At 43.2% G+C, this 27,900-nt stretch overlaps 8 protein-coding genes across 8 annotated transcripts; 2 read left to right on the forward strand and 6 right to left on the reverse strand.

Moving 5' to 3' along the window:
- Positions 1-955: 955 nt before the first annotated feature.
- cldnj (claudin j) lies at positions 956-16,947 on the reverse strand. The gene is made up of 2 exons (XM_037071502.1): positions 16,815-16,947; positions 956-2,363 (listed from the first exon to the last, which is right to left on the reverse strand). Exon 2 carries the CDS (start codon positions 2,337-2,339, stop codon positions 1,704-1,706), a length of 636 nt encoding a protein of 211 aa, XP_036927397.1. The 5' UTR covers positions 2,340-2,363; positions 16,815-16,947; the 3' UTR covers positions 956-1,703.
- Positions 3,646-4,770, reverse strand: LOC119004514 (claudin-4-like). Its single transcript, XM_037071489.1, has one exon. The coding sequence runs from the start codon at positions 4,662-4,664 to the stop codon at positions 3,999-4,001; it is 666 nt and encodes a 221-aa protein (XP_036927384.1). The 5' UTR covers positions 4,665-4,770; the 3' UTR covers positions 3,646-3,998.
- On the reverse strand, positions 6,994-8,117 carry cldne (claudin e). Its single transcript, XM_037071525.1, has one exon. The coding sequence runs from the start codon at positions 8,015-8,017 to the stop codon at positions 7,385-7,387; it is 633 nt and encodes a 210-aa protein (XP_036927420.1). The 5' UTR covers positions 8,018-8,117; the 3' UTR covers positions 6,994-7,384.
- On the reverse strand, positions 8,814-10,225 carry cldnf (claudin f). Its single transcript, XM_037071474.1, has one exon. The coding sequence runs from the start codon at positions 9,993-9,995 to the stop codon at positions 9,240-9,242; it is 756 nt and encodes a 251-aa protein (XP_036927369.1). The 5' UTR covers positions 9,996-10,225; the 3' UTR covers positions 8,814-9,239.
- On the reverse strand, positions 11,081-12,879 carry LOC119004524 (claudin-4-like). The gene has a single exon (XM_037071514.1). The coding sequence runs from the start codon at positions 12,849-12,851 to the stop codon at positions 12,216-12,218; it is 636 nt and encodes a 211-aa protein (XP_036927409.1). The 5' UTR covers positions 12,852-12,879; the 3' UTR covers positions 11,081-12,215.
- On the reverse strand, positions 14,528-15,687 carry LOC119004541 (claudin-4-like). Its single transcript, XM_037071539.1, has one exon. The coding sequence runs from the start codon at positions 15,574-15,576 to the stop codon at positions 14,953-14,955; it is 624 nt and encodes a 207-aa protein (XP_036927434.1). The 5' UTR covers positions 15,577-15,687; the 3' UTR covers positions 14,528-14,952.
- Positions 16,948-18,994: 2,047 nt separating the features above from the next.
- LOC119012570 (claudin-4) lies at positions 18,995-23,841 on the forward strand. Its single transcript, XM_037086535.1, has 2 exons — positions 18,995-19,042; positions 22,625-23,841. Exon 2 carries the CDS (start codon positions 22,741-22,743, stop codon positions 23,407-23,409), a length of 669 nt encoding a protein of 222 aa, XP_036942430.1. The 5' UTR covers positions 18,995-19,042; positions 22,625-22,740; the 3' UTR covers positions 23,410-23,841.
- Positions 23,842-23,951: 110 nt separating this feature from the next.
- On the forward strand, positions 23,952-27,870 carry LOC119012576 (claudin-3-like). Its single transcript, XM_037086547.1, has 2 exons — positions 23,952-24,236; positions 26,380-27,870. Exon 2 carries the CDS (start codon positions 26,787-26,789, stop codon positions 27,441-27,443), a length of 657 nt encoding a protein of 218 aa, XP_036942442.1. The 5' UTR covers positions 23,952-24,236; positions 26,380-26,786; the 3' UTR covers positions 27,444-27,870.
- Positions 27,871-27,900: the final 30 nt, after the last annotated feature.

Here is a 27,900-nt window from a genome sequence, read left to right on the forward strand (position 1 = left end):
TTAAAGAGCCACGAGGTCTCACTTCTGTTTGGATCTGTGTTACAGTAGCAGTGTGTCGGACTCCCTCAGGGGAGCTACTGGGTGGAGAACAACACTGACACCTTCCATACTGCAGAAGACTGAGTCAAGTGGCACATGCTGCACACTCTGCAGAGTTTATTTAACACTCTGAGACACAAATCACAAACATACAAGTGTCATTTAACTAAAAATACTAACTAAAACATGATTAACTAGTGAAAAATGCATGCACATTCAGCGACTTGAGAACAAATCAATGATTATTCCTCTGTGACAGCAGCTGGAAGTAAAGTCAGTCATCATAAAACCAAAAAAGACAAATTGTAGCTATTTTAAAAGTGAATTAATTATTGAAATGTTCCCCATAAAAAGATCTAATAATTCAGCCGCATGTTTCAAGAAAACCACCTTGACAAATTTCTGTAAATTGCTGGTTTTATTCAGGATACTGTGTTGATAATGGTCAAATCTACGTCACCCCTTATAAAAATGTATAAAAATACCTACAAGTGAAAAGAAAATAATGTCATGTGAACTGGACATTTTCACAAGTGGAATCTACATTTTCACACATGAATTAACTGCATACATTCATATGTGACTGGACATATATAGACGCACCGAAAAGCCAAAACATTAAAAGAAGCCAACAGGTGAAGTGAATATTATTGATCATCTAGTTCAAATTACATGTTGCCACTTGACATGTTCCAGCGAACCTGACAGCGAGGATCACAACATGTCCGGGCACGTCTCGCTCAGATTCTCAGTGGGATTGGGATCTGGAGAATTTGGAGCCCAGGTCAGCAGCTTTGTTGATTTATTATTTTTCATCTGTGCAACTCAGCAGAGGAAGGAGACCGAGGAGACTGGAACACAGGCTGACACAGCACATGTAGTAACAGTGTAACGCAGTGACAGTTCTGAGGGAGACTTTGTCATCCATGTCTAATTAAACCTAATGAAGAATATCCATATAAAGCTATCTCTGAACCCTGAATATATCAGAACCCTCTGTTGAGCACATTCAGTGGACACATGCTTAACTAAACCAGGTTGATGGGAGCATTTGGAGTTCATGGAGCTGATGCATCTCTCGTGTGAGATGTAGTGAAGATGTTAGAGGACCAGAAATGCTCCAAATGTGAGCTTATCGACCTACAGCTGCCACAACAAGTGTTCCTCCTCCTCACTGTGGATGAGATACTGTTCAGGGAGGGGAAGAAGAACCTCTGAACACAGAAGCTCGTGAATCTGAACATGATCTTAGCGTAACTCTACCTTCTGGGCGGGCAGAGAGGGAGATGTACGTCTACAAATCTACAACTACGAACTTATAAGACTCAACACACGCTCCACAGGTCGTTCCTTCCTGCAGTTTGTCAGGAAACATTGACAGGAGGAACAATGATATTGGGGAGTGCTGTGGCCACGAGAGGGTGTACTTGTTCTGCAACAGGGTTGATGGTGCGTGTCACCCACATGATACCAGAACATGGCGTTTCCTCGCAGGACATTGCATCGCCACACAATCAATGTTATTCACTTCACTTGTTAGTCATCAGTGTATGTACATACGGCTATTTGCTTCTATCACACAGTTTCATCCTTTAATCCTGAAGTGGGAAATTGTTTGTGACGTGTTTTCTGATCTGATCTGTGTTCGGCCCTCAGTCGTCACCTCACACGTAGTTCTTGACGGCGTAGCTGCTGTGTGTGGGTGTCCTGGCTAGTGTGTACCCACTGGTGGGGAACCTGGGCCTCTGTGGGGGGCAGCTCGTGCACAGAATGGCTCCTCCTATAAACAGCAGCCCAGAGGTGACAAAGCCTATATAAATGGCCGCTCCAAGCTCCCTCTTCAGCACCTCAGGGACTCGTGGGTTGTGAAAGTCGCTGATGATGGAGTTGGCCGTCCAGGAAACAGAAACTATAGTGGTCAGGGCTCCCAGACAGAAGGTGGCCCCCGAACTCAGCACCAGGCGAGCCTTGATCCTCGGGTGGCTCAGGCAGTTGGTGCAGCGAGCTCCCAGGAGGAAGATGAGGAATCCCAAACATCCCAGCACCAGGCTGATGCAGATGAGGCCTCGAGCTGCCTGGAGGTCCGGCGACAGGTCCAGCAGGGCGTCGTAGAGCTTACACTGCATCTGACCCGTGTACTCACTGACACAAGTCATCCACAGACCCTCCCAGAACACCTGCATGACCACCAGGTGGGTGCCGATGAACGCGGTCACCTTCCACATGGGCAGAGCGCAGATCAGGATGGTCCCAGCGAAGCCGATCATGGAGAGGCTGATACCCAGCTCCTGCAGAGCCATGGGGCCGATGAGGACTCCCACACCCTGACAGACGCAGAGGGAGGAGAGGAGCAGAATGGATCGATGTTATCTTCCTTTTATCACATCCTGACATGTTGAATATGTTGCTCTGTGATACGTTTCACTGATTAATACAAAACTGAAATGTTAACGTGTGGCTTTTCACGTCAACAAAGGCTATGATAAGAACACTATACAGATAAACCAAAACAGAAAGGATAACAGTGAGGCCAGAGAGAGTTTTCCATAAAGCTGAGGCTGCTTCCTGCTTCCAAAGAGCCACTAGAGGGCAGAATGTCACCAAAGACAAACTGTGATTGGATTTGAACTTCACTTCCAAACAGCTGCTCAAATCTAGTGTTTGCTTGTAGTCACTGAATCTATTCAAACTTAGAGGTTGTGCTGCTGGAGATCAGAGAATGCTTCTATGTACTGTTGAAGAGGATGGTTACAAACAATGCATCCACACTGTGTGACATCCAGGAAATCATCTCTGGATTTCTGTCATGTTGCTGTTCTTTTTATATTCATGTGTGCATATAATGTGGAGGAACTCATGTCAACTACAAGTACCCCAAATGTGCACTTACAACACTCAATGAGTGCACATTTCATCATCAAAATGCTGTTTCCTGACTGAAGCTATAAGGACATTAATGCCTGAGATAAAAGCTTTATTACTTTAACTTGTGCATGTATTGTTAGTTTCAGTTTTATTTTGAACATGTTATGTTTGTATTATGTGTTATGTGTTCCATGTGTTACTCTTGTTGTGCTCAGAGTCACTGAAGATAAAACTGAAAGTAAACTAATAAGAACAAAGACACATTTACTGGAGGATTGTGTCATTTTCAACATTTTGAGTCATTTCTTTGCTCTGACAGGTAACAAAAAACCACACAATACTTCAGTAATTTGGGCGTTACAGTCAACTAACCATGTCAGCACTTCAAATCAAAACCATCTTTCTAAATCAACTCATGTCCAAATATTTAGTTAAATAGTTTAAACTTGTCATTAGATTTAGAAGACCCTCCTTTAATTACTTAAATCCTTTTTCTTTTATTAAGTATTTACGCAACAAACACTGACAGTGATTTACAAAACATTCTGAAGGAGTTCTGTCTTTACTAAACAGATCAGCCAGCAGGATCGTCGGTCCCTGAGTCATCGTGTTTGTTCCCTGGATAGAGATCTCAGGTGAGGACCTGACAGACCGGTTCTTTGTCTCAGTGTTTGGTTTGAATCACCACAGGTGCATTTTTCAAATGTACATAAACAAAGAAGCGTGAGAGGAAAAAAAACATATAGCAAGAGATCGTTTATTGTGAAAAAAAAAGAATTACATATATCAAAGGACAAAACGATGCACAGTGCAGTTACACAGAGGTTTCTTTTCAACTGAAACCACTTTCCCAAACATGTCAAAGTACCACATAAACAGGACCATCACCCAAAGTAACAATATTCAGAGTGAACTCAGACGAAGCATCTTCATACATCCAAATTGATTCTCTCATAAAGACAAAGTGCATATTTCCTTCATCGCCGGTTGACTGTTAAATGTCCTTTTTCTTCATATTCCACAGCAGGTATCTCAACTTCAAGCCACAAAACAGAAATCCATGAGCCAGACTTCTGTTTGTCCCTGTAGAGATGTCAAATGTACGTCTTTGTCGGTGTGGAAGATCGGAATGAATCCACTTTGCTGTTTCCTCCAGCCTTGTTTATGAGATACTTCACCGAGGGAGCCTCGTCCTCTTTGGGGGGGCAGCTGGTGCACAGAAGCGCTCCACCCAACATCAGCAAACCCCCGGCCCCCCAGCCGATGTACAGAGAGGCCCCCAGTTCTCTTTTCTGTGCGTCTATGACCTGAGGGTTGTAGAAGTCCCTGATGATGATGCTAGCGGTCCAGGAAACGGGGATAAGACAGAGGAACCCACAGATGATCAGCACCACACCTGCTGCCACTGAAGCCCTCGCCTTGGCCCTCTCCTCCGGAATGAAGTTGGTGCACTTTCCACCGGCGAACGCGATGAGGAGCCCCGCGATGCCTGTGATGATGGACACCACCACCAGAGCTCGGGCGGCTTGGAGGTCAGTGCTCAGAGCCAGCATGGAGTCGTACACCTTACACTGCATCTGGCCTGTACTCTGGACCACGCAGCTCATCCAGAGGCCCTCCCACATGGTCTGCGATGTCACTATGTTGTTGCCAATGAAGGCAGTGACCCGCCACATGGGCGAGCCGCAGGTGATGAGCACCCCGATCCAGCCAAACAGAGCCAGGGCGCAGCCGGCCATCTGCATCCCCATGGAAGCCATCGTCCTCTATCCCTGAGCGTCTCTGAGAGAATATCAGCAGCTGATCAGGTGTTCATGTGCACCTGAAGCAGACGAAGACTGAAGAATAGAAGGGCGTGAAAACCAAGCTGCTAGAGACACATTAGAGGCCCTGCCAAAGAATACCAGCCGTGCAGGATTCTTTGTGTGCGGGGATAATAAAGGTTGGAGTTTCAATTATTCGTCTGGATGGAGACGAGTATTGTGTTACACAAGGGTTTGTTTGTATTCTTTTACGAGGAAAAGGATGAATGTGACAGAAAACTGTCACATATATACATGTAAACATCAAACACTGCGTTTCATTTTAGTCGTCTGTTGCGATGACTTCCGGGAGAGAGTCAGAGAGTGAGGGAGGAAGTCAGCAAACGTGACCGAACATAACGTTGATAAATCTTTAAATCAGCATCTCGTTCATAAACAGGCACATAAGATAGATTTCCACTGCCGATGAATGTTTAACAGCGATGACTCCCATCATCCCACACGACTCATGTCTTTACATACTGCACATTTAACCCAATTAATATATATTTATTTCAAGTTTTTTGATTACCTGAAACTATAAACATTACACATAATAATCTGAATTATCCATGTAAATACACCTTTAGTGCTTTCAGTTATTAATATGTATAAAAGTAAAAGCAGAAACTAAAGTGTCATCAGGTAAAACATTTATGAAAAATGCATTATTCATTTACCGAAACCCTTTTTTTTTTCCTGATCATTGCTTATTTAGTGGTTGACTTGTGATTCATTTGTTCCACTGTGTAACTCTGACATCACACATCCCTTCATATCTAACAGGTCCAGGTAGATTCACTCCTGCGTGGCACAGGGCAACATAGGAATGTGAAACCAGATCATGTGCAGGGTGTGTTCACACCGGTGAAACACCCTGTAATTCTGCGCTGACATCATGTTTTTGATAAGGAACATGATAGAAAGAAATACAGGTTATTTCCTTGATGTCACAGGATGCAGGATGACATCGTGAGTTTTTGCTTTCCAACAGTTACAAAAAAAAAACACTTGAAAACTAAATTCGCTGTATGATTTAGTGAGATTTTGGCAGAACAGCTCAGTCATGGTCACGATAATAAGCACTTGAATGAGGTTTGGAAATTATTGTGGTCATGCTCTGACTAAACAACATTTACAGTTGGTGTGAAATGAGAACAGAGCAGCTGTGTCCTGTGTTTAAGTCACCTGACGTCCTCTTTTACTCTCAACGGACACGTTATTATTACTTTGTTCACTGAACGGCTTTTGTAGTGAATGTAAACATTTCATTTTGGGGCATTTGGAGAGGAAAGTCTTATTTGACCAGTTAAATGTTTTCTCCGGCCTGAGGCACATTTCTATGACAGATAATATAATATCCTGACTTTGACAAAATAAATAGTGAAGTCACTGACTTTCAGGACAAAACAGCAGTGACGGTGAGGTGGGCTTCAACTGCTTCAAAGCTCACCAAATCTGTATGTAAAAACCCTAAACTGTCTGTTTTTAACTTTATTAACATATGTAAAACTTCCACAAACACATCAATGAGTCATTTCACCGCTCGTGATAAAAAATATATTCTATATATCTATACTATATAATACTTTACACTTGTGACCCACATTTAATCACCAAGTAAGAAAAGATTTTTTAGTTTTGGGAGATGTTTTTGTTCAAGTCGCACTATGTTTTGATCCAGGTGGTGTTTAAAGGCTGGTGTGTGTGTGTGTGTGTGTGTGTGTGTGTGTGTGTGTGTGTGTGTGTGTGTGTGTGTGTGTGTGTGTGTGTGTGGGTACGGCTCTTAATACGTATTGAAACTCACACACTGTAGCCAACTCTGACTGGCACTCAGCTCCGCACGACTGGTTCAACCAGTTCAACGTCCGCATGAAGTATTCAATGAACTGCTGCATGTTTATGAAGTTTCACTGTATTGTGCCACAGTTTCTAGTTTGTGACCTCTTTACATTTTACAGCGTGATGATTCAATCACCAGCATGTGAAGTTGGGTCACCAGTGATTTCCTCTTCAGACGTGATCAAACTGAAAGTTTTGGCCACTGCTGCATCTGGATTATTTTAAATGTCTTGCTCACAATGGGTCACACCCCTGACCTGGTTTGAGTTTACTTTGTGATTCTTCTTCTCTTAACCCCGAACTCGTCTGACGAGTTGCTCTGGACTGTCAGTTCAAACCCACAACCATTCATGTAAACAGAAAAAAAAAGAAGAAGAGAACATAATAAATCTTAAATCGACTCTCTGTGAGCTGAAAATAAATGCTTTGACAAAAGAATTTCATTTATGAAATATCTTTATTAAAATCAGAGACTTCAGTGAACAAAAGCAGCCTTATGGTATAACTATTCAATCATATATATATATATATTCACAATGCATCAGTGTACTGTACAAGTTTTCTTCAATACATTCCAACATTCGGTTTGATACAAGCTTAAAATGGAATAACTCGGTCCATTCATTGTGACGTGCTGTAGTTTCACACCACGTCCTTCTGCCACCACAAACACTCGCTCGCTTCCAGAGAAATCGGGAATTTCTCAGACAAGTGTCCTCACTCTGTGTCGAGACACAGGTTATGGGGCTATCAGAAACTCACAATGAGGAGGATTCACTCAAAAAAACAAAAAAAAAGTAAAATCATTTGCAGTCTTTTTCAGGAGAGCGGGCCTCTCAGACGTAGGCTCGGCTGGTGGCTGTGGACCTGGCACCGGAGTACTTGACTGGATATTCTGGGCCATCTTTGGATGGGCAGGAGCTGCAGAGGAGAGCTCCACCCAGGAGGAGAAGTGCAGCAGTGCCCCAGCCGATGTAAAGCGCGGCCCCCAGCTCTCTCCTCTGCGGGTTGGTCAGGATGGGGCTGTAGAAGTCCCTGATGATGGTGTGGGCAGACCAGCAGACGGGGATCAGGATGAGGACGCCGGCACAAATGAAGATGACTCCGGAAGCGATGGCCACCCTGGCTTTGGAGTGCTCGTTCTCCACGAAGTTGGTGCACTTGCCTCCTGCGATGCCCAGAATGACGCCGAAGACGGCAACGATGATGGCGACGACCACGAGGGCTCTGGCAGCCTGGAGGTCCTGTGGCAGGGCCAGCAGGGAATCGTAGATCTTGCACTGCATCTGGCCTGTGCTCTGCGTCACACAGTTCATCCATAAGCCTTCCCAGATGACCTGCGCCGTCACGATGTTGGCTCCGATGAAGGCTGTGACCCTCCACATCGGCAGGGCGCACACGATGATGGTCCCCAAGAAACCGATGATGGCCAGGACGAAGCCCAGCATCTGCCGTCCCATTGACACCATGATGAGGTCTCGTCGAGTCACTTAGATCTGAAGAATTGAAGATTTCAGGAGCAAGATCAGCTCAGCTCGAGTTGTAAAGTTGAATGAAGTCTGTGGGACACTTCGTCTGGTTATAAGGATGCCTCTCTTGAAGGTGGAGTCAGGTTGCCTCTGACCTGAAACCGATGTACTTTTACCCGCCCAACCAGATTCTTGACATTATTCGTATGTGGACGAAAGGAGTTTCGATGAGATGAACATCAGTCGGAAACGACTCTATGTTAATGAGGGCCGTAAAGAGGCACCACATTCGTCACCGAAACAATACTTTCTCAGTGACCGGCCTCTCGGATTTGACGGGTTACCGGAAGATCAGGTCCTGTCACTGGTTTCAGGTTTTAAAAAAAAACACCGACAAGGGAGTGAGTATCACCAGACGCCAGACGTTTACGGAAAGAACGGCCATTTATGTTTCCTTTTCCCTGTGGTTATTCATTACTTCTGTTTGATCAGAGCTTTATAGCTTCCAAATTATTCTATTAGTGTATTTTGTTCTAATCAGGATGAAAGTGTTCCCACTGATCAATGTCACAGTTGATTGGATCAATATTTGTCTTTATTTTCACAGGCTCATCATTTGTGGTGAGTTTCTCAGAGCTCATAGCGAAATGACGCAGAGATCTAAATTTAATAAAGATTTGTTTTAGGAGGTCCGTTGATATATTTCTGATACAGTTTCTTATTTATCTCAGACCTTCACGTACCCATGAAGTAGCAACAGTATTTTGATAATGACTCCACAAACACACGAGTGAATAAAGTACAAACGTTTTATTGGAACTCTTTCATATAATCTCAAAAATAAAGTGGCATTTACAGAAATCAGACACATCACAAATCTTTACTATTTACAAAATCAGCTCTGTGTGACAAGGAAATAAATATATTGACACTGATTTATTGGAAAAGCAATGCAACTCTCACAATATTCTTCTTGTCTCATGACTTCATTAACTAGAAAAGAGCACAGCATCAATCCAAAAGAGAAACAGTTTACAGTGATTGTTTTTTTTTCTTTTTTTTTTCAGCTGATTAATTTTCAATCCCGTGAATGTTTCGGGATACATACCATCCTCTAGAAATACACTGTGCATTTTGGTGCAATTTTACGCTAATGGGACACAGTTCCTGGAAGCAGCCTGCCAGAATTTACAGTCTTTATCCCTCTTGTGTTGTTTCAGTTCTAGATGTATCCGGCAGGAGAGTATGCATTTGGTGCTGCGTACGGTTTGCTGGGTATGTATGTCCCAGTAGCTGTGTATGGGCGGCTGGATGGGGGAGCGTACACGGGGCCGTACGCTGCCGGGTTTCCCCCCGGTGCTGTGTAAGGGTACAGCGGGGCTCCTGGGTAGCCTTGGTATCCGTACGCGGGTCGTTGAGGAGGGCAGGATGTGGTTAGGATGATCCCACCGACCAGAAGAAATACAGCAGAACCCCAGCCGATGTAGATGGAGGCTCCGATCTCCCTCCTCTGCGTCTCGATGGTCAAAGGGTTCTCGAAGTCCGTGATGGTGATGGCTGCAGACCAGCAGACGGGGATCAGCTCCAGGACGGCAGCGAAAATGATGAGACAGCCACCCACAATCACCACGTTGGCCTTCGATGATTCCTTCTTCAGGCAGCCGGTGCACTTGGCTCCGATGAAGGAGACGACGAAGCCGATGAAGGCGAAGATGAGGGAGATGATGACGAGGGCTCGGGCGGCCTGCAGATCCCTGGACAGCCTGATAACAGACTCATTCAGCCTGCACTGCATCTGCCCGGTGCTCTGCATCACACAGTTCATCCACAGGCCGTCCCACACGATTTGTCCCGTCACGATGTTGGCTCCGATGAAGGACGTCACCCTCCACATGGGGATCCCGCATGTCACCGCCACCCCGACAAAACCTATGAAGCTGATGATCTGGCCTGCCACTTCCTTGCCAATCCTCCCCATGTTGAAGAGGCTTTGTCCGCGGCAGGAGAGAGAAGTGTTTCAGGTCTGGTTCTCCTTGGGAGTAACGCAGCTCTCTCACTTGTTGTTTGTCAGGAAATGTGCAGGCGGAGGGCTGTCATGTTGTCAGGAGAGCTCTTCTGGCCAAACAAGATTCCTTCTCTTATACAGCTGAAGGAGTGGCACTCATTGTTCAAACAATGCTGTGTTTTTGTTCTTGGAAAACGCACTTTCATATGCAGATTTCAGTTAGGATGTGTTATTGGCTGGAGTTACAGCCACTCTGTGTTTTCAAAGATCCTGAAACCAGTTCAGGCTGTAAAAGATGGTAAATGATTATATTATATCTGGTTGTTTTATTCGCAAACAGGCTGATTTAAAATCAGAGCAGTGGGGCAATTTAATACAATCATGAGATGATCTCTTTTTAATGTCAATATTTGATTTTAGTCTAAAGACTCTTTATTGTTTGGACAAGGGAAATGCACAGATTCATTTAAGTCTCCTACACTGTTTCATTTGCCTCAACATTGAGACAACCTTTAAGGAAATGATGGAGGGAAATTGTGAGCTTTTTTCTTCTTCAATTAGTTTTCACACAATGGGATTTTGTGACAGTAATTGGTTTGATCAAAGGAGGCTGAATGTGTTTAGGTTTTCTGTTGACTCGTTGAATTATAGCTGTACATCACAGTATCTTTCTAACCACAGCAGAGGGCTGCATTTCTCATTTTTACCAGTGAATGTGCAGATAACTATAACAGTGGAGATAATGATATGTTAATTCCATCAACATGAGGAGACGTTATGTACAATATCACTTATCTGTATATTTTTCCACTGGGCTTGTTAGATTTTTTTTAAAGGCCACATAAATAAGACACAAGACTTAGTTGTGTCCCTGATGTCGGCTGTAAGTCTGAAAGATAATCGAAAGCCAGCAGATCTTAATGTGTCCCGTGCAGCGACAGAAGACAGGATGTGGCCCAGGTGATAAAAAAAGAAGCCTTAAGCTGAGGAGGAGACTTTATCTGTTCAGCACTGCAAACAGTCAGCTTGGAGTGATGACACACAGGAAGCCGGACGCATCCAGTGACGCTGTCACTTTGCATTTGAAAAGACAAACACAGATACCGCTGTTGGGTAAACAAACAGACACTCCATTTTCACACACCTATCCCAGTGATACTGCACTGGCAGCTATTTCCATTTCCATTTCATTTTGAAGCCCAACAGATTTTAAAACAATGGCAGCTTTTCTTTAAACTGAGTCTGAGTATATTATGTGTGGGCTAATGTCTCTGCTGAGCATCTCCTCAGTGATGAATTTGGCTGCAGACAATCAAAGATAAAGAAACTCTCATGTATGATATTCTAATAATGCTGACCAGGGTGTTGATGAAGATCTCTGCTGGACTAAAGGTGTGACAGATGTGCAGGTCTCGTTTATGGTTTATGTCAATCTGGTCTCTCTTTTTTTTTTGTGGGCATGTTATGAACACAGTCACATCACGTGAACTGCAGTGCTGCAGAATCGTCTCTTAATTTAACACCTCTTCCCTCCTCTTTAATCTCCATAATGCTATTAAATACTGATGCTTTTTTTTTGTTTTTTTTTCATGCACAAGTAAACAGTCATCATCCGGTGAGTATATTGTTTATTTACAGCAACATCACAAGATTCAGAAACACAGAAATATACATGTGGTATCTGCAGGATGTGTGAGTAGATTAAAATGCACAGACTTTACTGAAGGTGTAACCATTACCAACATCCCTTTTTGTTGATGTAATTAAAAAATGTGATTAAGCAGAAGTTATACATGAAGGAAGCCAAAAAATAAATATTTACATAGATAAGCCTGATTGTAGTAACAATACTAATCCTAGTTATTCATCAGATAGCTACAATACAACTTGGATTTAAAACATTAAGTTAAATTAAAATTTAGACTGAGAAGGCTTTAGTCCATAGATGTGACTGTGAGCCAACCTGATCAATCTGAGGGCCGCGTCAGCACAACTAAATGGAATGAAGCCAGTGTTTATGCTTCCAGTCAAACCTGCCGGACAGGACAAAATGTCCGTTGTGAGAAAGGTCACTGACATTCACTAACCACCAATCGGATCTCAGGATTCAGCTTGCGATTTCACGTTTTACATTTCCAGGTCAGACACGTTTACGTTTTGATGCAAGAGTGCGTGCAGGAAGTGCGGATCATCTTATACGTATTCCCTCGATGTGGAGGTTGACTTCACGGGTGTGAACTTGGGGACGTAGTGAGGGTGTTCGTGTTTGGGCGGGCAGTTCCAGCACAGCAGCCCGCCTCCCAGCAGCAGCAGCGCAGCAGCCGACCAGCCGATATACAGCGCCGCTCCTAACTCGTACCTCTGGGCGTTTATAATTATCGGGTTGTAGAAGTTGGTGATGATGGTGTTGGCAGACCAGGAGACCGGGATGAGGCAGAGCAACCCCGAGACGATGAACAGAACTCCGGCCAGGATGCAGGCCTTCGACTTGGACCGCTCATCCTCGATGCAGTTTGTGCATTTCCCGCCAGCGATCGACAGCATCACTCCGACGACTCCAGTCAGGATGGAGATGATGATCATGGCCCGAGCGGCCTGCAGGTCTTGGGGCAGAGCCAGCATGGAGTCGTAGACCTTGCACTGCATCTGGCCCGTACTCTGCACCACACAGTTCATCCACATGCCCTGCCAGATGGTCTGAGCCGTGATGATGTTGGCCCCGATGAAGGCGGTGACCTTCCACATGGGCAGTGCGCACACCACGATGACCATGAACCAGCCAATCACAGCCATCGATATACCAATGATCTGGATCCCCTGAGAAACCATGTTGCCGCCTTCGTCCCTCACACGTGAAAATCCAAGAAAAAAGACGAGTGGAATGAGGTGAGCTGGTATTTATAGGGTGCTGTGTGTGAGAAGTGGGATGCACAAGACATGTGAGGGTATGTGATACCACAAACCTCAGCTCCTATTGGCTGGAAGGAGTTTACACACAAACACAGACCCACTGACCTTTAGTAGTGCTGACCTGCCAGAATCCAAAGCTTCAAGGTCAGACACAAACACAAGAAAAACTGTCGACAGCACAAGCACACACTCTGAAAGAACATTCTTGTGAATTCACGATTTTACAAAACCCTTAAAGTTCACCCGAAAGATGAAAATTCAGTCATTATCTAGAAAACATTTCTGGAGATTCACAGCATAACAGCGTAAAAGAAATTTCAAAAAAAAAGGCTCCCTACAGCTCATCTGGTGTCTCTGGAAGCCTACAGGTTTCATATTGATTTAAAAAAGATGTTTTTTACATTTATACATGCAGTCGAGCTTGTTCACTCACTCACACCGAGCTTATTGTTATTGTTTTTTTGTTCTCTAAAGCCCTTGGATGCCATTTATCACTCTGCACTAAGATGTATTACTGGTTATTGCAACTGCAGGTTTGAGAAACATGTAAAAATCTGCATTTTGTGCAACTTGGTGCCGCCCACAGTTTCTGACTGCGACACTTCCAGGTCCATATCAATTTGTCAGGCCGTGATAGACATTGTTTTTTTATGTATTTAAAAGGCCTTTACTGTTTTTTTAACGCCCTTACATCACTTTGTTGCTGTCTTCAATGAGTGGATTATGCTGCAGGTGCTTCAACAGAACATGGAAAATCTAGTTTTTCTTATCGTTCACGTCTCACCTGAAATAACAAGCAGAACCACCTAAAGCTGACCTCATTTTTATCCTGAGGGCACCGTGGTTTGTCTCTTTTAAACCTTTTCTATTTTAGCTTATTTTACAATTTCTTTCCTTGATTCAACACTATGTTTCTTGATGACTTCCATCTTGCTTTTTAATGTCTTTTAATGTCATTTTTATGCCCCTGTTAAGCATTTTAAGTCATCTTGTGTCTGAATTGTGCTTTACAAATAAACTTGCTGTGTTGTCTTCTCTTGTCTAATATGGATTCGGGGTTACAAGCTGAACACGAACAAAACACAAGTGATCTTGTTTATAAATGACAAACCACACGACATGTTGTTTTGTTTACAGCAAGGGGCAGTGTTGCACCTGTAATGAGTCCTCAGTCATCAGGGACACTTCCTGTTTAAAAAATAAAAACATAAATACATCCGTCTCATTATTCATCAGACTAACGTGAAGATTATGACTAATTTATTAACAACCTTGTATTAGATGTGTATAAAATCTACAGAGTTTTGTTGTTTGCTATAAAGTAGTTATTCATATAAAATCTCAATTCAGTTAAATCATTTTTCATACATCTTTTTTACTTTTTATCATTGCTTTTAGTTATTTATTTAGTTATCAATCAGCTGTAAAGATGTCTGTTAATAAAGTTGTTTTTAGGGTCGCTGAAGCTTATTAACACCGTCGTGTCTAGCGGTGCCACACCCTATGTCTTCCCCCCCCTGTAGCCTCCATTTTGGCTCAAGATGAAGCAGTTTAAATATGTTATAAAAATCTGAAAGACCACGCAAACATGATAATTAGATGTTGATACAAAAAAAATCTTTATTTACAGATTCGGACAGTCACAAATTACTCACACAATAAAATGAAATGATATCTAAAAGTAATACAAATTCAGTGACATGTTAAATGTTGCTCCAATATCTCTATGTATCTTTTTCTTCTTCTTTTTTTTTTTTTTTTTTTTTTTTTGCACTCTCATTGATTCAATCACTTCGACTCTCAGTCCACAGAGGAGGAGTTGTTGTGGGTGTGGTGCGTGTCTCTTTGTCGTGCCGATGATGAATCAAATCCTGAAGTGCCGTAACTCAACATGAAAGCGTCAAAAACAAGCTGTGATCTGTGAAATTCAAACCATGCTCATTCCGGCAGTGTGAATTAATTTCACGAGCCGTAAAAGCATTTGATTAAAGTGTCTTGTCAGTCCCCCTGTCGTTCCTCCTCAGACGTAGTCCTTGGGCCCAGATGAACGGGCAGCTGAGTACTTGGCGGAGTAGTTATCCTTGGGAGGGCAGTTGGCACAGAGGAGAGCACCGCCCACGATGAGGAGGCCTGCGGCCCCCCAGCCGATGAAGAGCGCAGCTCCGAGCTCCCTTTTCTGGGAGCCCATTGTAAGAGGGTTGTAGAAGTCGTTAATGACGGTGTTCGCCGTCCAGCACACGGGGATGAGGCACATCACACCAGCGAGGATGAAGATCACACCAGACGCCACACCGATTTTAGCTTTGGAGCTCTCATCCTCCACGCAGTTGGTGCACTTGCCCCCTGCGATGGACAGGAGGACTCCAAGGATGCCGATCAGAATGGCGATGATGATGAGGGCGCGGGCAGCCTGGAGGTCAGTGGTGAGCGCCAGCATGGAGTCGTAAACCTTGCACTGCATCTGGCCCGTGCTCTGAACCACACAGCTCATCCAGATGCCCTCCCAAGTCGTTTGAGCAGTCACAATGTTCTGGCCGATGAAGGCCGTCACTTTCCACTGGGGCAGGGCGCAGACGACGATGGTCCCAATCCATCCGATAATGCAGAGGGCGATGCCCAACATCTGTAAACCAGCAGCCACCATGTCTCCTCAGAAAGATTCTAGCAGTTGTCCAACGAAAAAAAAAAAGATCCAAAAGTTGCGTCTCTGGAAGTCAGTTAAGTCTTGCTTGAGAGATCCCCAAAGAGTGAATGTTTGGGCACAGTTGGATCGGATCTTTTATACATTTGACCCGGGAGGGGCTTGGCGCATAAACACATGCAAACTGTCGCACAGAGCTGTGACGTGATGGCTAACCCCCACTTCCCCACCCGAAGCTGTGGGCATGTGTCATCATGTCAGTTTTTGTACTCAGTCAGTTAATCGTTACAGATGGAATGGACACGTTTGTGACTCACAGGTGCTGGGATCAGTTGAGCAGACTTTTAAAAAATGTCATCGGCCACACCCCACGACAAGTTACTGGAGCATATCATGAGTCCTGGGATTTCCTCCTACATGTTTTCTGTTACACACTTCGATAACGATGAATGTGCGTCTTCGCTGTGGTCAAGTGGAAGAGGAACAGTATGGTTTAAAAATGACTGTTCATTCAAGTGGTTCTGAAAATGTTTCCTACATCTGAGCCTTGTACTGATCCGTCTATAAAGGAGCGCTAAATGTTTCGCTTGTGATTAAAACCAGAAATGAAGACAGATTTTCTCAGTGTCAGGGTTTTCGTGAGCAGTTACAGCTCTCATTTACATTTTTTTTTTTTTAGCCCGTTATTAAATAAACGAGAGTCCTAAGTTTTCTAGATTTTTAACCCTTTGTCTCTGTGGGATCTTCAGTTTATGACAAAGGCAGAAAAACATTTGTCCAGAGTTGTGCAGATTAAAAAAAACATGCATTTGACTGCATGAAAACACTTTAATTTCCCTTTGTTGCTTATTGATTTCTTGGTTAAGGAATACTCAGTTCACAGAATGTAAATAAACATCAAGAACTGTTGATGTGACGAATAGAAACACAGCATGTTGAACGTGTCCTTAATAACTACTAACTACTGCTATGACAGAATCTACACCAGCAAATGCAACTGGTTGTGTAAATGCTCCGACCAGTCTGGTGTTCATCAGTCCCAGAATCCCATTTACAGTAAAAATGTAAAGCTCAACTCCAAATTACATTAAAAACTGATTAAATTGATTTAACAGGCCTAATTACAGAGCAGTGTGACCGAACAGCCAAAGGACACGACCATGAAAATATACAGAAATATAGAAATAATTGCAATTCAGCGTATCCATCGTAAGGCGAAAAAGAGCGAGATAAGAGCTGACCTTGCAGTGATGTCAGAAGGGTTGTAGTCGACTCCTGCAGGTCGTTCTGGGAGATAAAATGTGGTGCTCTCCGCAGTCGGGGGGGTCCCACTCGATTTATCGATAGTTTTCCTCAGCGGTGAGAAGACATGCAGGAGGGAGATGTTGGGGAAATGGACAACACTCTGCCAAGTGATTCCAGTTGACAGGCTGGTGCAAAAAAAAAAGAGGGACTAGCGAGAGGGGGCAAAGAGAGGTAGAGAGAGAATCAGATTGTTTCAGAAATGAATGGAGGCAGTGTTTAAGAGCCAAAACTACCGTTAGGACCATAATGCCTCTATTTTATCCAAGGTAGGATCATTAAAGCTGCTTCGGCCTGGCTGAGGAGATTGGGTTCCACACACAAGGAGGCAGCGAGGAATTTCCACAATTAAGAATCTGAGGAGAGATGGTTTCAGGGTGAGATTAGTGCCGATAGGCCTCAGAGACGCCACAGTCACATGTGTCATGTTTTCAAAGGAACGCCACAGAAGTTACTGCACATGCTGCAACTTTAGTAACTATTAAAAAAGTACTAATGATATAATTTCAAATGTGCATGATCATTTAACTATCAGATGCTAAATGCAAAATGCTGAATTCAGTTTCTTTGATAAATCTTTGTGGTTTTGAGAGTAAAGGAGCTGAACAGTGTCATAACTTGAAAACGTTGACACTGAGGCAACTTTGCAGAAGGGAGCAGAGCAAATTTAGCAGCGGCAGACAAAAGGTTTTATTAAAGCTGCCGTGAGAAAGTGCCAGAGGCAGCCGGAGCAACAAGTGTCAGCAGGTAGTCGGAGGCAAGTCCAAACTGCACTGTAACGGCTGCCGCTGGCTGCCGCTGGTTCAGGTTGACACGCCGGTTCACCTGAAGGGTTGGACCAGTTCATTTAAACTGGCGGGGTTATTAAGCACATCATCCATCAGTGCAGACAACAGGTCAGGAGTCTAAATTTTCCCCATATAGTAGACGAGATATAGTTTTGAACTTGAATATTCAGGGTGTGTCACTGCAGTTAAAGACCTCAGATTCACAGTTTTCCCTGTTCTGAAAGCTTCAGTTCGCAGCTCTGTTCTTAGAGCTGCCGCTATTGTTTTTCTTTTTAGGTAAGTTAGTCGAGTCTGTTCTCCCCCTGAGTGAGAGACTTCCATGCAACTCTTATGTTCAGACATTTAGAAATCGATATTTACGGCACAAGTTCAGCCACTTTTATGGGAAAGAAAGAAAGTCTGGAGTGGTCAAAACTCCAGAAACACTTAAGATCATAGATCTGTGCTCTGTGTGAGGAAGTGCTGAAAGTTTCAGTCTAAGACACAAAACTGTGACACGTTAATAATTTGCAACTGCTGTCGTTAGTTTCACTGTTTTGGTAGTTTCACGCATCAGAGTGGGAAGTATGTTTGTGAGTGTTTGGTGATTTAATGGCAGCGAGCCCTGAGGCCCTGAGGTGCAGTCACAGTTTCTCCTCGGTGAGTCACGCATGTTCAGACGTGACCCGCTGTCACATGACACAAACACGCACCTGAAGCTTTCGAGAGTCTGCGGGACAGTGGAAAGAGATTATCTGTTCATATCAAACAATATACTATAACTTTCTCTAATATCAGGACACGACGGCTCAGATCTTTGTGTTCTTTGTGTTACGTTGGTGACTTGGACTCATTCATGAGCAGAGGTGTCTTGTTTGTGATGGTAAATGAATTCCAGGTATATGTGTGGAGGCGCGTAGCGTAGATGGTGTCTATGAAATAAAACAAACCGCACACAACCGCTGCCGAGCAAGTCAGAAGAAAAGTCATTTTGGTTGTGAAATAATGCGTGACTGACGGTTTGTGTTTTAGCCTGGCAGCACTTTCAGTTCCTCCTGAGTGTTAGCAAAACAAATTTGTATAAGAAAAAGGAACAACTTTTGCTTCCTTTTTCTTCAATAATTGCAACTTTCCAAAACATATTTTGCTTTTTTTTTCCCCCATCTGCCATATTCGACACAGCATGGACTTTAATAATGTACATTTTGTACACGTCGGTAGTGAAACACACACAACAACAGCAAAATCTGAATAAATAAAGGTTTGAATTGAACAAATAAGTCACAAATTATATTCTTATAGTTCCTAGAAAGGCGAGCGGGATGTGAAAAAACAGCGACCTACAACAGACAACAGAACCTCATGGAAACCGGTCTGACCCGCTCTTGTTCCCAGGACAGGTGAGTGTTAAGCAAGGTGCTCTGCAAGTCGCTGCATCTATATTTCCAGCGTGCTATAATCACAAAGCTGCACCTGCAACACAGCCTTGTAATCCAGAGATACAGATCTATGGAGATCTATCGATCGCATACCCATCAAACAACACATCTGTGCTCACAACTCTCAGTAAACACAGCGTGACATTCACTGGATGTGGTTAATTTAACATTTAAATACAGTTTTGCGTAGATGTCAGTCATTTAAATTGGACAATCACAAGATTTGTTGTTCGAAATGAATGTTAATTAAACAATTCATAACATCTGAAAGAGGCGTCTTCATAAACAACACTCAGCTGATTAAAGGTGCAAATCAGAAGCTAAATAATGCAAAACTCAAATGTCACACATTGTTGCATAATATATTACGTTTTGTTGAAAAGTCCGTATTTTGTAATACTACGATTTGTGTGTTGTCTTGGCAAGTCAAGACACGACTTAACGGCAAATGTGAATCATTTTCCTCTCGGTCGCAGTGAGTAACATTGGGCCTATTGTTTGAAAATAGGAGCGATGTTCTCGTTTTGTTTTTAAAACTAAAGTTGTTGCTCGTCTGAAGCCACACAAACAGCCGCCGCCGCTAAAGGTGTCTGGACTCCATGAGGGGATTTTTCTAGATGCTGCTCGGTTTCATCTCTCAACCACCAAATCTCTCTGTAGACTCTAAGCGAATCTAATTTACTGCTTGTATCAGGGTACTTGCACCAGTGTTGTGTTTTGAGATGTTTTGGTAACAGGTTTCTCACCAGGGGTTTTTGAGCGGGTGTGTTAAGCTTGATAAAGGTTAAAACTACAGATTATGCCCGTAGGGACAACGCCTCATCCTCCTCCAAATGTTACGATGATGTTATGATTCAAGCTGTATCTGGTTTTATCTGACTGCATCTGGCAAACCAAAAGGGAAGCACAGTGTTCTGAAAACCTGGCTGTACCAAGACATGAATATGTTTTTCTTTTTGTTGGAACTGCCTAATACTGAGAGCTCGTGATACAGTGACGGCTGCCAGCTGCGAGTTGAAACAGGTGCTACATTTGAACACTTCCGTTGAACCAGCAGTGTTTTGTTCCCAAAATAATAAAACATTTTATTCATAGAGATTTTTTTCAAACTCAAGATACAGAGGGATTCACACAGGGCAAGACTTTTAAATTAAAAGAATCATTGGATGAACAAACGAAAACAAAAGATGTCATAGAAATAGAAACAAGGAAAAAGACAATTCAAATAATCACAAATCCACCTGTACTGTAACCTGGCAGACAGACAGACAGACAGGTGCTTTCTCCTAAACCAAATATAATCACTGATCAAATGTAAAAGTGGCTCCCCCTGCCTGCACAAACATACATTTACAGTATGACGCACACGAACAGCAATTCAGCAGGCTTGTTTTTAAATCAAGTCGCCAAAGTCACGTGTCACATTGTTTCTGACCTCCATCTTTAATCTGAGCAAACGTTTTTAACAAAACCAATATAAAGACATTTTATTACAATATTACTCTGGTAAAAGTGAAAGTCACCCATACAGAAAGTACTGAAGTAAAAGTCTGAAAGTATCTGACATTAAATGTATTTATGTAAAAACCAAAAGTGCCAGAAAAAGTAAATTAAACATATTTACAAGTATGTTTAAACTGTAGTCTGTCTGTTGATCAATCATCAGCCTGGATGTAACGTTCAGTATTTCTCTGACAATCAGAATCAGTGATTTGTTTCCTTAAATTCTAATTTCTAAGAGTTATCAAATACATGTAGTGGAGTGGAGGTCTAAAGTATAGTAAGTAAAGTAAAATGGAAATACTCAAGTGAAGTACAAGTACCTCAAAGTTCGAGCTGCGTTTTCTGAAATGTAACTTTTCCTCGGCAGTGGAAGTAATGATGCCAAAAACTACCATATTAGTCACACGTCCACTGAGATCTGATATAAACAGACTGATAACATCTACAGAAAAGATGAAACAGTCACTCAGAATGAAATAAATATTCAAGCTGACAGAAAAAAAAAAAAAAAAAACATTTTGTTCTGATGATGAAAGAGCTTCTTCTTCTTCTTCTTCTTCTTCTTCTTCCTGATGCAAACTTCAACAAAATGAAGTTCAGCCGTTCAGTGTTTCTGACGGCTCGATTGCAAACAGTGCAAAGACAATATAGTTAATGTTCAACTCATCAACCTCTTTGACTGTTGTAAATATACATGTTTATTCTGACACTGATGGCTGCAACACGGTTCAGACAAGCTGAGACAGGAGCAACAAAAGACTGGGAAAGTTACAGAATGCTCCAAAAAAAAACACCTGTTTGTGGACCATTTCACAGGTAAACAGCTTCACTGGTAACAGGATGAACGGGGCGTCCTTTGTGAATGTTGCTGTCAGGTGTGCGTCTGTGTGGGAGGACGGATGTGGGTCAGTGGAGGGAGGTTCACCACCAGATAGCAGAGATACTGATCCCGACCGCTGACCCCCGCTGACCTCTGTGAATAAGAAGAGGAGAGCCTGTAATGACACAGAGCTCGACTAACATCAACGTCCCCGTTGTCTCCAGAAACAACAACATATTATTTGTTTGATTCACTGTGAAGCACGATGATGTCGATGATGCATTTCCAGCTTCAGATAGAACGGAGATGAAAATGAAACATGAAATGCAGCTTCTGGTTTTTGCTCACAAAGAACGTGTAACCAAAAACAAAATGGCCTCTCTGTTGCAGCAAAAAAATCATACTATACAAAGGGGGAATTTACTGAGGGGATTAGTTACAAAGACGACCAACTATTAAGTCCCAGGTGTGTATTTATATTTTGACGTTTTCAACGCTCCTCCCATGGAGAATCAAAAGAGCATCATCTGCTCCTGTCCCGTCATAAAACTACCATTCTCAGTGTATTTTTAGTTTGTTTTTAACCGTACGTGCTGCATTTTAAGAAAAACACCTCAAACATGAGCAGGGAAGCTTGTTACCTCAGTGTGTGTGTGTGTGTGTGTGTGTGTGTGTGTGTTTCTCCAAGGAGGGATTATGTAGCTGACCAACGAAAAAAAAACAAAAAAAAAAAAAACAAGGCCTGTCATTGTTGCTCGTGTTTTCCTGCCCAGAGATCTCATTCAGATGGTGATTCAGCATTTTTCTTCAAGGTTGTCACACGTCACACATACAGACACACACACACTCTTTCTCAAATACACAAATAAACAGATGAGCACTTTTACACAGTGAAATCAGAACTGAGTGCATAAACAATTGGTGTATAAACTGCTTCTGTGTGAATGTGGTTTGGATTTAAAACTCTCCCAAAATCTATACTTACTAATTATGTTTACCTCGATCTAAGACTCTGCATGTACTAGTCAAATTCTTTGTTGGAAACATTTTTCAGTGGTGACACAAACTCCAGGTGAACACACTTTTGTAAAGAATATGACCACAAGTGCAGTTTGAAGGTAAACATGATGCCACCTTAAGCAGACTCCACCTTCAGTGGTCTAAGCTGTATAAAGAAGGTAGAATCTGTTTCTCCCTCTCACTTTCTCTCCCACTAAAAGTCTCACGCAGGACTTTGAGCCAACGGGATCCGATATCGCCTTCATCTCAGGAGGGTTGAGCCTGCGGACACAGAGGGCCTTCTATCCCTGGAAGATAATCTCGCTCAGCTCCAACTATGTACTCTGCAGGCGTGGAGATCCTCGGGATGATCCTGGCCGTGGCCGGCTGGCTCGGGGTAATGGTGGCCTGCGGCCTGCCCATGTGGCGGGTGGCCGCCTACATCGGTCAGAACATTGTCATCTCCCAGGTGATCTGGGAAGGCTTGTGGATGAACTGCTCGGTGCAGAGCACAGGCCAGATGCACTGCAAAGTCCACGACTCCATGCTGGGGCTGCCGATGGACCTGCAGGCAGCCCGCGCCCTGGTCATCGTCTCCATGGTTCTGTCCATTGTGGGCATCGGGCTGTCGGTGGCTGGTGCCAAGTGCACCAACTGTAGCCGAGATGTGAGCAGTAAACCTCGGCTCGTGGTTTCAGCCGGAGTCACGTTTGTGGTGGCCGGACTGCTGCTGCTGGTGGCCGTGTCGTGGACTGCGCACGCCATCGTCATCGGCTTTTACGACCCGATGCTGGAGGAGACGGGGAAGAGGGAGTTTGGTAATGCTCTGTACTTCGGATGGGCTGCCTCCTGCCTGCTCATCCTAGGGGGAGCCCTGCTCTGTTGCTCTTGCCCACAGACGGCAGCTACAGCGCCGAGTGGTGGCGGCTCCGTGCCTCCCCGGGTGAACTACACACCCGTGAAGACCATGTCAGTCAATGGATACACAAGAAGGGACTATGTATGAGCATGTGTGTGCACATGATGACAGTGTTAGTGAATCTGTGCTCATGAGAGGGTTGTGAATGCAGCATCTTGGGTTTAAATGTTGAATGTGAATTATTGCTGCATGTCTCACGATGTGTTTTTCTGTAGAGGTGCTTTTAATATTTTGTATCAAACATCAGTTCACTTTACTTGTTGATGTTCTGCTTTTTTTAAGAAATACTAAGACATTGTCTGATTCTGAGTAATTTTACAACACTACAATAAAAGAACTTGTTAAACAAGCCTTCCTCTTAGTGGAGACCGTACGTAACTTTGCAGCTCCACAATCTGATTTTCAGCAAAAGGCTGCACATATATGAACATTATTACAAATGTGTAGATGTGTTTTCAGTCACTTTTTCTGTAACAGCAACACGTGCAGGTTTCTGATTAAAGAAAAGAAAAAAATATACTATTTTGTGTGCCTAGGATTTCTTTTTCTTTTTGCCCTGACAACCTTTCTGAGATCAGAAACGGATGCTTCACTTACTACAGCAACTTTGTCTTCTTACGTGCGTTGGTACTTGGAAATGAGTTTAGATACCAGCTGCAGAGTTCAGCAGAGTCTGACCAATGAGAGCCGCTGGTGCACGTAGAAAATTAGGTATTCTGTTTCAGTGTAAGTGGAGGAAAGAAACAACGGGTGGCTTGTTTCAGAAGAGGGCCTTGTGTTTCCTCTCCATCGCAGCCTGTGCGAGGGTGAAACTGAGTCGGAGATAAAAGTCTCCAACTGCAACCTGCACTGTAACTGAGCCACAAAGACCCCATTGATCCAGTGGTTTGCAACTGTTTACCTTCCTGGCCGAGGTAGGACTCACTGGAATCTGTGTGTCTGAATGCTCAGAGAGGCTCTTGAGTTTAAATGGCAGAACAAAAAGAGGCGCAGGAGCAATAAAACAAACTGTTTGTAGAAGAAAGTTGCTAACAGCAGCAGGTGTTAAGCCACCTGAGTCAACTCTAACATTTATCAAATGTGTGGAAGGTATATAGACTTGTATGTAAATTCAGTGGTCCTTAACTCCCTACAAGCAATATTAAAAATATCAGAACAAGAACTAATGTTGGTGTTGAAAATGTTTCTTTGCTTTCTTTGGTTTGAACTATGAGATTAGCGATCTGGAGGATGGGTTCACGTCCCTCCCTCCCTCTGAGTGACCACAGACCCTGCTGGCAGGATTGTGTTACTGGCTGTGCAGTCATGTGTTAATGGGAAAGTACGTCAGTCCAGTCATGGACATTCACCAAAACTCAACAGACACCACAAAAACTACAGATTTAACAGAGAGTAATAAACTTATTTAGGTTTGTTCAAGTTGATGTCTTGTCTCGTCTTGATAAGCGACTTTGTTTTTTGTGATTTTATGTTGTGACATTGTGCGAAAGTTAAGAACACAAACATGTTTTGCTTTATTTTCAAATCTTTGAACCTAAACCTAATTTCTTGTAAAGTAAAAAATAATCCTGCTGCAGGGACAAATCATTTGACTGATATGAAATCACTTTGGTTTTTTTAAAGTCTTTCTCTTTAAATCAGAGTTTATTTCCTGTATTCTTTGCTTTTTTTTTTTTTTGCAGTTTGATTATGGAGTTGAAACTGAAATATGAAGACATCATCTCACAGAAAAGAGAGTATAAGTAACGAGAAAATAAATTTAATGTTAAATAGTGATTTTGTCCTCTTCGATGCTCATCTAATACACGCTGTGTTTAAAAGGTGAATTAATGCTTTTGACTGAATTCATTGCATCACGTTGGTGATCTCGTTATTTTTTGTTTGAAAACTACAAAGTTAGCTTTGCAGATTCAACACAGAATGATAAGGGAAGCTGGTAGAACTACTGAAGGTGTTTATTTAGGAGCGCCTTCTTCCGCGGCACGTGCAAAAGTTAAACTAAGGTTGAAGATCCTGATGCACTCTGGCCTGCAGAACAAGGACGCTGATAAGACCCGTCAGCTTTGTGCACACGCAGGCAGACAATTGTTTCAGCTTCGACACACTGCTGTCGGTGTGAATGACTGTTCCTCGGAATAATCATTACACACATGTCTACGTCCTGAGAGACATACGGATGTTACTTATAAATGATTTTCAACAGAGTTCACTGTATGCGCAGAGGGCTTTGTCTGATGTTTGCATTGCAGTCAACACATGTGGTCTCAGTCATTCACTTCCCACGGAGACAGCTGGGAAAAGCTGTTTAAAAAAAATAAAGATAAAAAAAAAACACGCTGAAGCACACACACCCCAACACTCATAAGTAGTATTTCATCACCTTGTGGTTTTTTAAGATCTGATATCTGAAGTTCCATGTGGTGTGGAGAGAAACCACACAATCAGCGTTTATAACTACTCTCATTTAGGGAACGTGTATCTGAACCGTTAATTCTGTCAGGCATTTTTACGGGAAAGATTCCAGGTCCAATCTTGTCAAACTTTCTGTATGATAAGATTGCAGATTTCTCCCACATACGTGCAGCTAAAAAAAAAAAAAAAAACACCATTTCCCATCACAGGCTTTTCAAAAGTTAAAAGTTACAGTAAATGAAAATCTGCAGACCTTCCACAGAAGGTGTGAAGGTTTTATCACATTTTTTTAACTACTGAGCAGTTTAAAACATAAATAAAACAGAATGTGATTATTTTTTAATCCTTTTGACATTTTTTTTTTCAAAATATATGTTTCACCTCATCGACTTTATTGAGATATAAAGACTTTTATGCATGAAATCCTGGAAAGAGGAAAGAGTGGGAACGTTGTGAAATGCTCCAAAAAACACCTGTTTCATTTCCACAGATCTTTGGAACCAGGTGATCGTGTCGTGATCGAGTTTGACAAGGGCTCAGATATTCACAAGCAAGGATGGGATGAGATTGTATAAAGGATATTACTAAATGTGCTCGGGAACAAGGAGTACATCTTAATGAATGTTTTATTTTTTATCCAATTAGGAGAGCATCGTGATGAGAAATCTGCAGGAGGTTATACGGAGCCTCCCACCGACAATCATTCATCCACTGATCTTTACCATGTCTGTTATTCTTTAACTACTCCAGACCTGAGATACACACCCTCTGTTTACTCTCCCCTCACCCAAATAGGTGGGAGAGCTACCGGCACAGAGGAGGTTGAATGATTAAGCTGGGAACCGTTTACATGCCAAGGCTGAGTTTTTAGTCAAACGAGGTGGGACAGAAGATGATTTGAACTCTTCCCCCCGGCCAATAACAAAGCGACTCCTCCTTCTGCTCTAAAGACATCTGCTGCTTATATCTGTAATCAGCATCGGGGAGACCCTCATTCCACTTTTAACTACTGAGCAGATTTTGGAGGACTTGCACTGACGCAGAGTTCGAACATGCCTTCAGCGGGACTGGAGATACTCGGCGTGACTATGGCTGTCCTGGGATGGATCCTAGCCATTGTATCCTGCGCCTTGCCCATGTGGAAAGTGTCCGCGTTCATCGGGATGAACATCGTCACAGCTCAGATCACCTGGGAAGGCATCTGGATGCACTGTGTGGTCCAGAGCACAGGTCAGATGCAGTGTAAAATCCACGACTCCATGTTGGCTCTGAGCGGGGATCTCCAGGCCGCCCGCGCCCTCACCATCATCTCTATCGTCGTGGGTATTGTGGGAGCTTTTGTCGCCGTAATGGGGGCAAAATGTACCAACTGTGTGGATGAAGAGTCGGCCAAAGCTCGCGTGATGATAGCTGCCGGGTCGGCCTTCATCCTGGCTTCTCTGACCCAGCTGATCCCTGTGTCCTGGTGCGCCCACACTATCATCATGGAGTTCTACAATCCAGTCATACCTGAGGCGCAGAAGAGGGAGATAGGTGCAGCTCTGTACCTGGGCTGGGCTGCAGCTGCGTTTCTGCTCATTGGAGGAGGCATCCTGTGCTCCAGTTGCCCCCAACAACCGGAGAAAAGGTACGGGCCTCCATCAAAGATGGCGTTCTCCCAAACCAGGTCGATCGCACCGGGTGGTTACGACAGGAGAGATTACGTCTGAACTCGCAGCTGCTCTTTTCTCATGACTCGAAGCGCTGCAGAACCTATACGCATCCGTCTTCATGCTGAGATGAGGAAAACTTCCGTACTCGTGGCTCCACACTGAGCAGAACCTGCATCAATCTGGTTTTCTTTTGTTTTCTTTATTTGTGTGTTACTATGAAGTTGTCGGAAGCACTGAGACCAACAACTGTTAGTGATGTGACGTGTCCTGCAATTTATACTTCACTTTTGCATGTACGCTTTGTTTTTTTTCACTGTATCCACTGAAGTGTGAGTGTTTTATGGAGAAACTTTGAATTTTGATTAAGATGTTTATGGACGTGATGAAGATTTGGGTTTTTTTGTAACAGTTCATCTGAAATGTTTTAATATCTGACGTGTTATTAATATGTTTTCAATTAAAGGCCGTGTTTTTTTATTCTAAACTGTCTCGATTATTCAAATCTTTGATCACA

The sequence above is a fragment of the Acanthopagrus latus genome, chromosome 2 (genome assembly GCF_904848185.1).
Source record: "Acanthopagrus latus isolate v.2019 chromosome 2, fAcaLat1.1, whole genome shotgun sequence".
NCBI classification, from domain to species: Eukaryota; Metazoa; Chordata; class Actinopteri; order Spariformes; family Sparidae; genus Acanthopagrus; species Acanthopagrus latus.

Excerpts from the sequence above, each read along its gene's own strand:
- cldnj (XM_037071502.1), bottom strand. The coding sequence starts at position 2,339 with ATGGCTCTGCAGGAGCTGGGTATCAGCCTCTCCATGATCGGCTTCGCT.
- LOC119004514 (XM_037071489.1), bottom strand. The coding sequence starts at position 4,664 with ATGGCTTCCATGGGGATGCAGATGGCCGGCTGCGCCCTGGCTCTGTTT.
- cldne (XM_037071525.1), bottom strand. The coding sequence starts at position 8,017 with ATGGTGTCAATGGGACGGCAGATGCTGGGCTTCGTCCTGGCCATCATC.
- cldnf (XM_037071474.1), bottom strand. The coding sequence starts at position 9,995 with ATGGGGAGGATTGGCAAGGAAGTGGCAGGCCAGATCATCAGCTTCATA.
- LOC119004524 (XM_037071514.1), bottom strand. The coding sequence starts at position 12,851 with ATGGTTTCTCAGGGGATCCAGATCATTGGTATATCGATGGCTGTGATT.
- LOC119004541 (XM_037071539.1), bottom strand. The coding sequence starts at position 15,576 with ATGGTGGCTGCTGGTTTACAGATGTTGGGCATCGCCCTCTGCATTATC.
- LOC119012570 (XM_037086535.1), top strand. The coding sequence starts at position 22,741 with ATGTACTCTGCAGGCGTGGAGATCCTCGGGATGATCCTGGCCGTGGCC.
- LOC119012576 (XM_037086547.1), top strand. The coding sequence starts at position 26,787 with ATGCCTTCAGCGGGACTGGAGATACTCGGCGTGACTATGGCTGTCCTG.